The 14,394-nt window shown below is 46.7% G+C and overlaps 1 protein-coding gene across 1 annotated transcript in view; it reads right to left on the bottom strand.

The window, feature by feature from the left end:
• The window catches only part of TMEFF2 (transmembrane protein with EGF like and two follistatin like domains 2), a 125,035-nt gene extending 111,111 nt beyond the window's left edge, over window positions 1–13,924 (bottom strand). The window contains exons 1-4 of the mRNA XM_021531360.2: window positions 13,646–13,924; window positions 12,213–12,322; window positions 6,325–6,454; window positions 3,559–3,585 (exon numbers count right to left, since the gene is read on the bottom strand). Of these exons, the coding sequence (XP_021387035.1) occupies window positions 3,559–3,585; window positions 6,325–6,454; window positions 12,213–12,322; window positions 13,646–13,829 (451 nt within the window). The 5' untranslated portion in view covers window positions 13,830–13,924. The remainder of the gene's footprint in view (window positions 1–3,558; window positions 3,586–6,324; window positions 6,455–12,212; window positions 12,323–13,645) is intronic.
• Between the last annotated feature and the right edge of the window lie 470 nt (window positions 13,925–14,394).

Genomic DNA, 14,394 nt, shown 5'->3' with positions numbered 1-14,394 from the left:
TCTTAAGCAACATGTGCTTTTCCCAGGTCAGACACTGGAATGTGATGCAGCTTCCAGCCCTTGCCCAGCTTGAATACCCAGGCTCTGCTTCGCAGTTTTTATTCTCTTCCCTTCTGTGAAGAACTGCTTCACAGTGTCAGTGTACCACCCTGAGTCCTAATCTTAGAATTAGCACCTCTAGATGCTACTGTAAAATAAACAGTGATGATGATATTGATGAATTATCACTCGTTTGATTTAATTTTGCTTTAGTCTAGATAATAAAAAATTAACATAAAAGTCAAACTAGGATAAGATCTGCATACCCAAGGCCCCATAGAATTCCCACTGAAGTCATTAGGTTTTGAATGGAAATTGAAGGAGGCTGTAAAGTGAATTCAAGGTAGGTGCTTATGCACTTCCCTGCTGGGGGTCACAGCAACACCCAGGGTGACAGTCACCTTCAGTGAATCCAGCAGCCTGTGAATGAAAGGCAATCAACAGAGCTGGGCCTGCAGACAATGCAGGCAGGGCACAGAAGTGCTCAGCGTGAAAATGAAACCGAGGAGAGATGTTCTTAGCCCATTAGGAGCTATAATGAAATACTGCATCTTGAGTTTGTTGCTGTTAGAAGGAAGCCAGGAAACGAGCAAGAATTCATTATAAAGCTGCTCAAGACCAAAACATGAATCATTGGGTTCTAAAAAAACCCAGTTGTCTAGAGAACGGCATAGATGAAAATGAATGGAATCTCTTTAAATTACTCTCTGTATAAAGTCTTTCACATTCATCCTTTCTGGCTTTCTGATTAGTATCTTTCTGGGATGTGGGTTTTTAAATAATTCCACACCACACTCCCAGCTTCTGCAATCAAAACACTGAAATGGCTCTTGATTCTGCATTTTTCATCTTCATTTACAGGGAAAAAGGTCTTCTGCAGTAAGAAATTTGAACACCTACTGTCCTACACATCTACTGGATATCCCCAAAAGTATATGCTAAGGGCTCACTAATGAAATGAGATTAAGATTCCCTCATCACTTTACAAATAAGGGGACTTTTGTATGTTACTGCTGCATAAACGAGGATTAAATCACCTCTGGAAAGATCATTAAAGTGCTGAAAAGCTGAGACCCCTCTGATCTCAGCATCCATGACAGGAAAGCAAAAAACCCCAAATCCTACACAGTGAATTGAGAAGACTTCCCTGCAAATGCAGATGGGAACACCTAGAAGGAAAACATGGCAGCAAAACACAGCCTCTGGCTGCTCTGTTGACGTTCTGACCAGTTCCCTGAGAAAAGGAGGCTTGTGTCACCACATGGTTTGCTTATCTACACCTCACATCAAACCTTTTCCAGCTATTTCTGAGCCCTCTAGCAATGACAGTTTCCATGTGACAACTCCACTGAAGGAGGAGCAGTACTGGGAGCTGAAGTGCTCAGTTATGGGGGAAACCACCTCAAAGCTGGAAACTTGAAGTGTTCCAAGAACCAGAAAAACACAACTTGAGTTAATTTCTTACTAGATGTGTACCTCAACAGACCAAAGAAATCCAACCAAGAGATACAAGTCAGTTGAAAATTTTGTTGCCTTATCTCACAGCTGGCTGGCTGGGACCATCCCTGTGGCAGTTTTGCTAAAAAAGATGCTGCACTGGTTACACTGTGAACCAAAGCTGCTTGGAGAAGCATAAGAAAAAAAAAATTCAAGAAAAATCAGAAACCACACAAGATTGCCTAAGTCCTTGAGTTTCTCATAGGAGCATGTCCCACTCATGACTGCTGGAGTGGATTTTACAAGACTTACTGTGATGACATCCAAAATTTATTACAGCTTTTACAACAAGACCATGTCTAGTAAAGAGTGATGTAGTGACAACATTTACTTGTATGGATTTAGCTCAGGGCACATAAATATACTTTTGTACTTCAAGAGCAGCCATAGCTGCCTACTAAATCTTGAATAATACAAGGCAGCTTTGTAGACCTTTAAACACATGTACCAACTTGGCTCTGTCTCCTTCACAAATCTGCTTCCTTACTACCTGCACAGTCAGCCCCAAGGCCCTGCTCTGCTCATCTTCTGTCAACTTGAGCTTCCAAAATGAAAGTCTTTGGAAATCATGCCTTTAAACTCCTATGCTTTTTGAGAATGGAATTCATTACTTTCAGAAAATGGCCAAGTTTGTTTTTCCATCTCTTAAGTTACAAAACAAACTGAAAACTTTATCTGTCTTCCTTGGTACATGCATAATGAATTTTGTGCAAATTCATTTGAAAACCAATTTATTGACCATAGGTGTGAAAACCCTATTGTACATATAAATCAAATAGCAGATTTCTAGCAAGCACTGAACAAGCTATTTTTCTGGTGTAATGGTTTTAAAAAGACAATCTAAAAGAACTTTAGAGTAAAATAGCTGGAAAAAAACTAGCAATATTTCACATTGCAGTTTTTGGGGAGCCAGATTTGAAGCATCTTGAAGTGTCCTGAGTTCCAGAAAGCAGCCTGAGTCTGATGTCAGAAAATCAGGCCCCTTGAAGTGCCTCATGCTCATGTTGTTGGCCACTTCACAGGTGAAACAAATACCTTCCATACACACTGCACTCACTGATATCCTGGTTAACAAAATCAAACAAGGACTGGGGGATACTTTGCCAAGTAACTTGGCTGTATTTGAAAAACCTGAATCCAGCCAGGAGTAGCCATAAAACCAGGGCCCAGCCCTGCTGTCCATGTCACACCAAAAGCTGGCTCAGCTCCTGGGGGCAGCCCTTATTCAGGGAGATGGGGCAGAAATGAGGGGAACTCTCCAGGACAGCCTTCCCAAGCTACCCAGACCAGCCCTGGCCGCCCAGAAAAGCCTGACCTACCAGCCCCAAAAGTCACTCCCTGTCCCATAGCAGGGCACTACCCAGACCCAGCACTTATACTTCCAAGAACGACTGATGTCAGATAATCAAATCCATCATGACTGCACCAAGACATAAAGAAAACCATCCAAAAACCAATAAAATAAGCCCCAACTTAAATGCTATTTTGCCTACATTTTACAGTATCCCCTGCACGCCACAAAGGGCTCAGGCTATTTCCACGTTCAGTTTTGTTGTTGCTGTTCTTATAAAAACACATTGTTCTTTCCCTGTGACATTTCTTCATATCTTTGAAAGAATGCTCTCTGCCACCACAAAATATTTGGCTTGAATCCTCCAGTGAGGAGGAGCCAAGGGTTTGGCTCATGTTTTAAAAACAAAAGAAATATTACCCTAAACATAAAACAAATGAGTGCAGCTGTAACAGTAGATGGAGATAGAGCTCCTAGCACAACCTATGAATAATTCCAAGTACTATTAGAAGTAACACAGCTTTCTGAATTTCCCTAGAAAACAGCATGTCATGATTAGGTTCCAGCTTGACTGAAATGCAAAATACCGTTTTTTTTCAAAGACAGAGCTGAACAAAAGACAGTATGTAGTGCAAGAACTTAAATGGCAAAATATATCCACTTACAATCTGAAATTGTGTAAGACAATGTGTGCACACATAAGAACAGAGATATTAAAAGAGGGCTCTTACCTCCGTCCCCAGATCCTGAGCCAGCATCTGAGAAAAGAACAGAAAGGAATTTATATTCATGTGTTCCAGCATGTGTTGTGAGCATGCAAAGCAAGGCTTCAGTGAAGTGTACTACAGTGTACCTCGCCTTTGATGGCATCCCTGGGTAAATTATCGAGATCTAATCTGAATGTAATTCACTCAAGCCATCTTTCTCTGGTTTTTTTTCTTTCAAGCCTCTATATCAGATGAAAATAACCTAAGCCACAGAATGCTGCAACGTCCTTAGAAGTCTCCACCTCGCTTTGTTGTACTTAGATAAATCTTTGTTCCCAACAGCAGTACAAAGTTACTGGTTGTCACTACTAAATCCTCACCAAGGAGAGATTTTAAAACCCATTTGTAAATTTGTATCATTATCTTTAGGAAACAGGACATCTCATCAAATTATAACTAGCTGGAATAAACCATTAAATTACTATTATTCAAAGTCTTCAGGTAAATTATTAAAATGCCATTTTTCTCAAGGTTGTTGCTGAGTTTCAAAACTGTGTGCTTTCTTTTTCCTCTGCTCAATATTTTGTTGGCTGGAATGATGAGAGTCACAAATTTAGAAAGTACAACATCACAAAATTGCCAGGCACAGAGCTTCGCTTCAGTAAGAAAGGCAAAGCACGGAAATGCACACACACAGGGCTACCAAAAATAATGTCCAAGAGGAGTTTATTCTGCAGGGAAGGGAGGGAGGCTGCCATCCTATCCTCCCCCTTAGTGAAACAGTTATGCATTTATCAGCATCAAGATTAATAGAAGGAGTTTGGCACAGCTGCTTTGGGATGAAAGTACCCTGTGAACTTTAGATCTCATTTACTGACAGCGAGGTCTGGTGGACCTGAACTTGCACATGCCACCACTGCTCAAAACTAAGAAAGATAAGAAAAATCTTTGCTAAATAATTGGTTGCAAGAATTGCTTAAAATGGTAGATTTATTCAGCAAGGCTGCAAAAGGTTGCTGGAAAAGGAACATAGCAGTGTTTTCCCAATGACCAAGTCCTGGATTTTCCTCTTCTGATCCTTTGTCCTGATGCTCTTTCCCAAATGAGCTACTGAAGAAGAGGGAATAAAGGTCTGCACTACACTGCCCATGTGGCTCTGTCAAGTTTTGCTTTTCCAGGTGTGCCAGATCTCCCCAGCACAGAAAAGGAAATGAGCACCCGCCATCAGCTGCCTGGCACAGAGAGATACCAGGGTGCCTGGCTCTCTGCAGGAAAAGGACCTAGTGCTCCTCCTCCTACCCAACCCCTCAGGGCCAGAGCCCTGCCAGGCCGGGCAGAAGGGCTGCTCCCTGACACTGCTCCAGAAGCCCAGGTCTCTGCTGGGGGTTCTTCAGCACCCTCTCTCTCTGCCCTATCCCATAGGGAAAACCTAAGGAAAATGGCTGTTCCCTTCTCCATTGAGCTCCTCCTTGGGAAAAGAGGCCAAAGACCTCAATCAAGACTTCAGGAAAACATCTTTTTTTTCCTTCTCTCTTTCTGAAATCCACATTGTGTTTCAAAGAGAACGCTGCCAACACAGTCATTGCCAGCAGGCAAATAAGTTTCAGAAAAGTTGTAGAAATGCACTGAAATTATCCCTTTAATCAAAAAGTTTGAACCAAAAAGACCGGTTGCTGGGCTGAGAGAATTTACTAAGTTGAACAAATCCTACACCACAGTAGGTTTTGTCAGCCTGAGCTCCATTTAATACCAATTTATGGACAAAAAAAATGCAGCATATGTTTTTTTCTTCTTGAATATTGTCAGGTAACAGCTTCAGAGAAGAACAACGTTTCCAGAGAAAGGAGTTTATTTTCTCTCAGGTGTATGAAACATGAAATTACAGCACTGAAAAAAGTTTGTCTAATGTACTTTTTATTGACTCCTCCATCCTCAGCCAAGAAAAAATTCTGCTTTAAGTTTAAAGAACTCTCTCAAGAACAAAGGCTTACTCCTGCTCTTTTCAAGTTAACTTCACTGCCCACCTCTAACAGATACCGAGCACGAAAGAAAAACATCAAGAACTCCTGCACATAAGCAACTGGTTTTTTCTTTTCCTGACAGATTTTGCTCATTCACCTTTCTAGCTATTTTCATACCAGCTGAGATATCAACAGCTCATGAGGCTCAGAGCTGAGGAAAGCTGTCTCACACGCCAGTCAGCTTTCTCAAGTCCAGAACAAAACACCTGTGGCACAGACCTGTTCCTTACGTGTGCTTTGGACTAAATCTTCAGCTGGTATCACTTGGCAGGACTCATTACAACCAGTGGTCTGTTGAATCATACCAGCTGGGGATCTAGCCCTCCAAGGATAAGGAAAAACCTAAGAAACTGGATTGCAGGCAATAATGCTCCAGTTCTCTCTCTCCAGATTACTGAGAGGTTTGTGGTAATCCAGATGCCCATTTATCAGACATCTGCTCACTTAATCTGCTACCAGTTCACTTGTCATATCAGCTCAGAAGTGTAGGCAGGGCACAGGATGATCAGGAGCACAAGACACAAATTAAAAAACAAATCTACTTCTGTGCTGTACTCTTCCAAACAGTGCCAGGGGTACAGTGCATCAGGGACTGTGAGCCTATAGTAAGTTACTTAAAGGGGAAGGATGGCAGCGACTTCTCATGCCCCAAACAAATTAACCAGTAATGAATTCAGAGCAAGAACTTAAATGGTTTTTGCCATGCCCAGGCCATTTTCCTGGGGGGCGTGGCAGGGTTGGCAGGCAGCCTGGAGTGAGTTGTACGTACCAGTGGCACACGATCCCTCGGACACCAGCAGGATTTCACTCTGCTGCTTGCAGGCAGCCTGTTTCAAGTAGCACTCGTTCTGGTAGGTGTCACCATTGGAGCCACACACGGGCACGTAGTCATTGTTACACTGATGGCAAGGGACAGAGAGCAGCAGCGTTAGTCACACGAGCACAGGGGGCACAGCACCCCACACACACACACCCTGCTCCCTGCCAGCATTAAAACACCCTGGGAAAACAGCAGACAGGGACACTGACAATCCTCTCTCAACTTTACAGCTACCAGGGGAGAGGGGTATGTTTTAAAAGAAAAAATCAGATTTGAAGAGATTAGGGGAAAGGCAATCTGAATGGGCAGAGTGTTCAGTGATGCCCCAGAGAGGTCTCTGGCTGCCAGCAGGAGCAGGGGGCACTCCCAGGGAAGGAATACAGGCAAGGCAAATGACTCCTCACATCTGCAATACCAGCTCCTATGTATTATTTCCATTGGATGGCTCCAGACAAACAGCAATGAACAGGCTCTCTCTTCCCCTCCTCCTGCACACACACCCCTGCAGTGCTACACACACACACAAGCGTGTGTCTAACTCTTCAAGTACTGACTGGACAGAGGGAAATTATTTCTGAGACCCCAGCAATCAAAGCCCATCCCTCTTTCTGCCATTTCTGCTCCTGGCAAGCTGCAGCTGGGATGCTCCACACAGGTCCAAGCTCTCCCCACGGTGGCCAGTGGGCAGGAGCAGCAGCACTGCAGCGAGCCCAGGCAGTGCAGAAGTTTCTCACACCCCTGCTTTGGCTCAAACTCCTGCTGAGCTCTGCCTGATTTCCTCTACCACTGGAAGACAGTTTTGCCCCTTTTCGTTCATTTAAAAAAAATAATCTTTTCATTTTAGACTGAAGATTGGGCAACCTACGGGGTGCAGTTATCACAAGATAATCATCCTTGGAGGCTTAGAAATACTTGGATGTGCCCAGTACATGGCAATTATACCAGGGATATGATTATCTTGTGATTACCCTACTCCTGGTATGCCTCATTGTTTAATTAGAACAAATGGAATGATCACAATTATTATTTACAAATGCTCACCTCTGCCTAAATCCAAGTAAAAATTTAGAAGAAATCGTACATCCTATTTAGCTGTATCATGGCACAATATGTCTGAGGTGTGTTTGTTGGGCACAATGTAAAACACAGAACAGAAATATCAGGGATATTAACATCAAAAATGCTTTAAACTGAGCGACTACAGAAATGATTAACACAAACAATTGCATAGATTGCATTAATTGCAGGCCTCCATACAGAGCAGCTGCCAAGAAATTATTCATAGTTGGTCAGAGTGACATTTTGATTGGGCCAAAACAAATGACATTTTCCTTTTGCATTGTATTCTCTTCAATCTTCCCAAGATGCTGCCCACCCCCAGCACCCTCTTCCCGCGGAACAGGGAAGAAAAACAGCAGCCACAACAGTAGAAATCCTCTCTTCTGCTCCTCACGAAGGGTTCCTCCATGCAGAGATTTTAAACTGTTGATTAAAAATGTTTCTAGGCTATTTTCAGCATTATGTTCCAAATCTGAGCAATGTTTCAAGCATAAAATGCCAACTTCATCCAGAAGCTCAACAGCAATTGCTAGAGGCTGATCTGGAATACATAACCAGGACAATTAACACAATTGTGCATATTTTTTAAAGCATGAAGCATCAAATCATGCTTGCTTTAGGTGTAATATCTGCTTGTCTCCCAAGGATTTGTGAGGAATTTGGCCTGCAGTATCTCAACAGGCTTTCTTACATGTAGAAACAAGGTTGGATTCTTTGCCCAAGAAACACAGAGGCAACTTTTCTGCCTGAGAAACACAAAGGCAGCTCCTCTGCTGCTTTTGCCCAGAGCAAGGGACGATCTTTGACACGGACTCAGCTGCAGAGCTGAAAGGCCAGACAGCCCCACATAAAGGGTGAAATCCCAATGCACACAGAGGAGTGCTTTGAACTAGGCTGAACTTCTACCAGAGGTAGGCACTTTTAAAATGCATTCAAGAGGTATCAGGATCCCAGGAAGTATTAGTAGTCCACTCTTTCTACCAGCACCTTTGGAAAACTAGGATTCAGATGGAAAAGGCAGGAGCCAGAAAGAGCAAAGGGAGGGATATCTTCCATATGGATCCTGCCTTGGCTTTGAGCTGGAAACTGTAGTGGAAGTTACCCAAGAAAGAAAACAAGACCACCAAGGTGAAGGTTGTGATGTTGGTCACCAGGTGGTTCCTAACCCACTAGAGCTAAACTCTTGTGTTTGCCCAGGCTGAATCCTGTACTCACAGCTCATCACAACCACAAAAATACTTCCTGCTAGTGCTGGAGAGTATCAGGTGTTGAATATCAGTTCCGTCAGTCTAGTGACATGTTTTCGTCATTGGTTTAGGGCTGACTAGACCAGGCCCTAGATGTAGGGGTGATTCTTCATCCCAGAGTAAATTGAGCAAGCCATCAGGGAAATCCATGTTAAAACTCCCACTAAACCCAGCAGCACAGTGCCATACTGTTCACTTCTATATTACACGTGCCAGTTTTTAACATACAGCTGTAGAGCAGGAGAATGGACTCAAGCAATTCCATCAAGTGTCAGTCAAAGGCTGCCTTCCTCAGCACCTGCAGCCTCGAGTGCCCACTGTCACAGCCAGGCACAAACCATCTTTGGGAGCCTCTGAATCACTGCTGCGCACTGAAAGCAAGCAGTTTGTTTCCTAAAGATAATGGTAACCTGTGTAACTACTCCTCCTGGGAACACTGTTAAAAACTTGACCTCCTCCTACTTTCATGGATCAGCTACTTCTAAAAGGCTACCCATGTCTTGAACCAAGCAGCACAAAAATATATTCCAGAAATATAACGAAGCTGGAAGTTGAACAGGTGATGTCCAACAGCTCATCTGAACAGGGGAATGTTGCAGCTCCACAAACACTGAAGCACATGGAAGACTCAACATGCATGAAAACAGGAGTCCTTCCTCCCATAAAAAACAGTGACTGTCCACAGGCATGGTGACTCAAGAGGAAAGACACTGATGGAAATACCTGGTAGATTTTTTTGATACATTCATGAAATGTAAGAGGGAAGAGTCCAGCTGCCAGACCTACGGCTTTGGGCAAACAGGTACAGACCCCAGCAAGCCATGTCCCCAACCACTTGCCTGCTGGCACAGCTCTACACCTTCTGTTGGACCCACTGAGCCTGAGGAAAGGAAGGGCTGGTGGTTTCCCACATGCTCAGCCCTCCTGCTGGAGCCAGCACTGTCCCAGTGCCTTCCCTCCCTCCAGCACCAAAGTCTGGGCTTGTCCTGCACAGGGGGATGGGTCTGCAGGACATTGTGTTTGTCAATAAAATACTTGTCCCACTGAGAGCTGTCACGGTAGACTGTGACAAGAGAACCAGCCAATATGAACCTCTCTCTCAGCACATGCCTGCTGGCTCTGCAGGGCTGGAAGTCTTAACTTGGGTGTTCCTGAGCAGTCTGATCATATTCATCCGTTCAAATAAAAATAAATTCATTTTAACTCCACTTGGGCAGACATGAAGTGTCTGTAATTCTGGATTGAACAAACCCAAACAAAGACTTGCAGAAGCCCTGCTCCCCACTTCCATGTTCTCAGCACCTCATGACACAGGCTGGCCAGCCCAGGACTTTTCATCAGTATGGAGGCAAAATGAGCTCTCTATCCTTGTCTATTCTCTCAGATTTCTGAAGAAGACATAAAACACAGTTATAGTGATGAGGAGTCTGCTGTTGATTTGCTCACTATCCCCACAAAGAGCTGTCACTGAAATGGGAGCCCTGAATTCTGACGGGGCCCCCCTTACACGTGACATGAGTTACCTGGCCAGCTCTGCCTCACTTAGCCAGCCTCAGACACCACACTAGAAATTAATTTTCTACTCCAGTGGCACTTCTTTTTGGCTTGTCACAGCGTCCACTGATGTTACAAGAACAGCTAACATTCCCCCAAGCTCTGCCCGTATCAAAGCGCTGGCGTTTGACTACAGAAGCCCCCGGCACCACAGAGCCCTGGGCAGCGCTGGCACAGCACCAGCCACAAGCCATTTGCCCTCCAAGGTCACAGGCAGCCCTGCGGCTCCACTGAGGGCTCACAGCTAGACAAAGAGCTCCGAGTGGTTACAGGGCCTGATCCAAAGGCCAGCGACACCAAAGACTGCTGCTGATTTCAACCCATTTCCTACTGATCAGGCCCACAATTGCCCAACTCATTATTTTGATCTTATTTACATATTCATATACCAATTGCCTGATTTTCTTAAATCTGTTTCAACGGCCAACTACAGAACTGCTAAACTCAGCATACTTAGACTGTTCACCCCTCAAAGAGGGGACCACACAGCCTGGAGAGGTTTACCTAGCTTCATTTACCCCAAATCACCAGGCATTAGCATCCTGCCTTGGGAAAACAGCCTTCTTCCCTGCCAATATCAACATCTGAATTTGCACCCTCCAGGCTATGAGTTCACTTCTTTATACCAATTGTCAACATGACACAGGGACCAGAGACAAGACCCAAGCACTCTCAGTGGCTGCTCTAAGTTCCAGAGACTCATGGCACAACATCTGCCCTGGCTTACCACCAGGCAATGGGACTAGTCACAGACCTTTCACTGCCTTACAGATTCTTCTTAGAAAAATAAAACAGACCAGACCATAACCCTTATATCACTGCATTTGCTGAGCCAAGGCAAATGCTCAAAACAGCATTCTCACGCTGAATTTTTGATTGCATGCAAACTCCAAATAGAATAAAAGAGTCCCACAGTCAATATGAATTCCCTTCTAACATCTTAACGCAAGTGTTTAAGAACTACTGTCTTGCTCTCATTAGAGAAAATTCCTTCCTTGTTTAAAATGAAGGAACTTATCACTTAGGTTTTATCTCCAAAGGCACATTTGGCTCTACAAATACATACGATACTTACAATGCTTTAACATGAATCAAAGCTCAATATTAGCATAGTCATTACAGATGTGCCCAGTCTTGAGCTGTGCACTATTTGGCCTGCTCTACTGTAAACAGTCAAATGGGCATCATAAGTTTCACAACTTCACCAATCCACATTAAAATGCAGAAAAACATTGGGGCATAAACACACATACAACCCAGTGCTGGTACATGCTTTAAACTCCTTTAATTTGTGAGGTTTCTATTCAGGTCATTATTTAAAGACCAGCTGTTCTGCGAGTTAGCTAAAACATTAAATAGAATCCTTCATAATGAAATCATCTGACTTTGAGAAGGGCTGAGGTTTAGATGTAGCTGAGAGAGGAAGAGGGAAGAAATAGAAGGAAAACCCCTTACTACTCAGTAATAGCTCTCCTAAAACTATATAAAACCTAAAGGAAGTTCATCATTTTGGAACAGAGGGATTGCTCCTTAATCTGATCAGCTGGACAGATAAACAGGCAGAAGCATTGTCACTATGCAGCCCTTCCTGAAAATATTGCATAAGCACATTACAGATCCATTTCTTTAACTAGATCAGAACTCCGAATACAATAAGCCATGATCTGTATCAGAAATGAATTTAGAAAGGACTCTAAATCCTTGTTAAAAGGGCAGGGATGAAAAATCAGAAATGCACAACCTGGAACTGCAGACCCAAAGGGACATTTAAAGCCACAGCACCTGCGTTTTCCCAGAGAAACTTAAGTCTTTTTGCCACCAGTTGGTTCTCCTGCCAGCTTTTATACACGCTGCCAGGTTTTCCCTCTAACTTCTCTGCACATAGAGAAATAAATTGCCAAGTGATAGCTTATAAAGGGAGATCCTTGATTTGTATTCTCATTAGTGAATTAGAGAATGAAATATCAATCTTCTTACCTTGAACTGACAGACACAAGTCACACTGTCTCCAATCCTTAAACACTCCCCATCAAATTTACAGGTATTGGTGTCGCAAAGAAAGAGATCGTTTTCTCTGTCATCGTAACCTCAAATGTAAAGAGAGGGAGAAAAAAAGTCAGCTTTGGTCTAGCAAGAGGAACAATATGGGATGATTGCATTCGAATGCACACAGCACAATAACCTTGTTGATGAAATTGATAGAGTCCAGATTTCCTTTTGTCCTTCCCTGTCCTCAGCTTTTCACTTTTCCTCTCGTTTCTCCCTCGGTGTTTCTCTCAGTTCTTATTCCCCACTACCTCACACACTTTATTTTCTATTTCACGGACTCGGTTTCCTCAAAAGTCACCCGGTAATTATGCTATTTCATGGCTCTGGGTTGGAAATGTCATCAACTTATCCCCATCCGATCACAAATCTGTTGGACAAAAGTCCAAATCGGAATTTCTCCAGCCCATGACACAACAAAGCCCCCAATAATAAAGACAAACAGGCTGTGTGTTTTCTGTGATGGTCTGCCTGATCCCAATGAAGATTGATGACCTCTAAGTTAACAGGAGAAGTGCCAGGATCCCCATGAGCCGCTGAGTGAACCGAGCTCTTTGCCTTCATATTCTCCAGGAAAAACCAACAGATCTGACTGAACATTCAGTTCACGAATGCAAGCATGAATTTCAGATTTCGCTAGCCGACTTCCCACTCCAACAGCGAGTGGCAAGATACTAAACAAAACAGCTATATCAGACTCCAAACCCATTAAGATCTGAATCCATTGATTTTTTTTAAAAAAACATCCGAATGCTCTTTAACCGTATCGCTACATGTTTAAAAACGAAGAGCTCACAGCGCAAATTCCCCCCGATCCAACGCGTCATGTGCGATCCACGCAGCACCCCAAATAACGCTCTTCGCCTTAAGAAGGCTACGAATTATTTTACGTATCGGAGCAGGACCGGCTGCTGACCCGCATGGGAAGCGCGTTACAAAGGTCAGCCTGACTTTACGGCACGGGCAGCGGTTCCCGGTGTGGCGACGCCGGCACCGCGACCCGCTCTCCGGCCGGTGCGCACGGCGAGAGCCGCCCGCAGGATGCGCACCCGCGGCCGCGCTCCCGCACGCCGAGCGCCCGCTCCAGCGCAGAGCCGCGCTCCGCGGGCCGGGGCTGCCTCTGCCCGGGGAGCCTCCCGCACCGGCGGAGGGCGCGGCCGCCGCGCCCGGCACCGCCGAGTGCCCCGGCGGCTGCGGTCGCACCGGCGAGCCCCGACGCCCGGCACTTTTAGCCTTCGCTCTTGCCGGGCGTTCAGCGGGACGCGGCATCGCCCTCTGAAGTTGCCTCCCCCGGGCTCGTCCGCGCAACTCCGAGCGCCCGGCGGGGCACGGCGGGGCCGGGCGCGGGATGCTCCGGTGCTTACCGGAGCAGTTCCAGCCGGTGGGCGTCTGGCAGTCGCTTAAGGAGGTAGGGAAGGCCGCCAGCTTGTCGGGGCGGGCGAGGACGAGCAGCACGGCGGGCAGCAGGAGCCAGCAGCAGCAGTCGCAGAGCGTCCAGCCGCCGCCGCCGCCGCACTGCCGGGGCGGGGAGGGCTCCCAGGGCACCATGACTTCCTAACTCAACTCTCCGGCAGCGGCGTGCCCCCCGGGCGGCGCGGCGGGCGGCAGGGACGGGCGGCGGGGCCGCTGGGCATCCCGGGGCCCCGGCCGGCGGCGGCAGCGGGTCAGCGAGCGGCGGCCGGGCGCTACGCTGGGGCGAGCGGCGGAGCCCGGCGGGGCGGCGCGGGGGTGCGGGCGGCGGCGGGGCGGGGAGCAGCTGCCATAGGGGCCGGGCGGCGGGGAGCGGGGGGAGGGCGCGGAGGGGCCGCCGCCGCGCAGCCGCCGCCGCCGCCGCCTGCCCCGCTCTGCCGCCCGCATCCCTCTGCGCGGGGGAAGCAGCAGGTCCCGGCCCGCCGCGTCACGTGCGCCGCCGCGCCGCCCCCATTGGCCGAGCGGCGCGCGGGGCCCGGCGGGCGGGGCCGGCGGAGTCGCTGCGCCCCGCGGCAGCGCCCGGGGCCGGGCCGGGCCGGGCTGGGCGGCAGCGGCGGGGGGAGCGCGGCCGGCGCCCCGCACCCCCGCACTCCGCGCCGCCGTCCCGCCCGCTGCGGGGATGCGCCGGCCCCGACGGGGCGCG

This window comes from Lonchura striata, chromosome 8 (assembly GCF_046129695.1).
Source record: "Lonchura striata isolate bLonStr1 chromosome 8, bLonStr1.mat, whole genome shotgun sequence".
NCBI classification, from domain to species: domain Eukaryota; kingdom Metazoa; phylum Chordata; class Aves; order Passeriformes; family Estrildidae; genus Lonchura; species Lonchura striata.
This window is presented reverse-complemented; position numbering and strand designations above follow the sequence as displayed.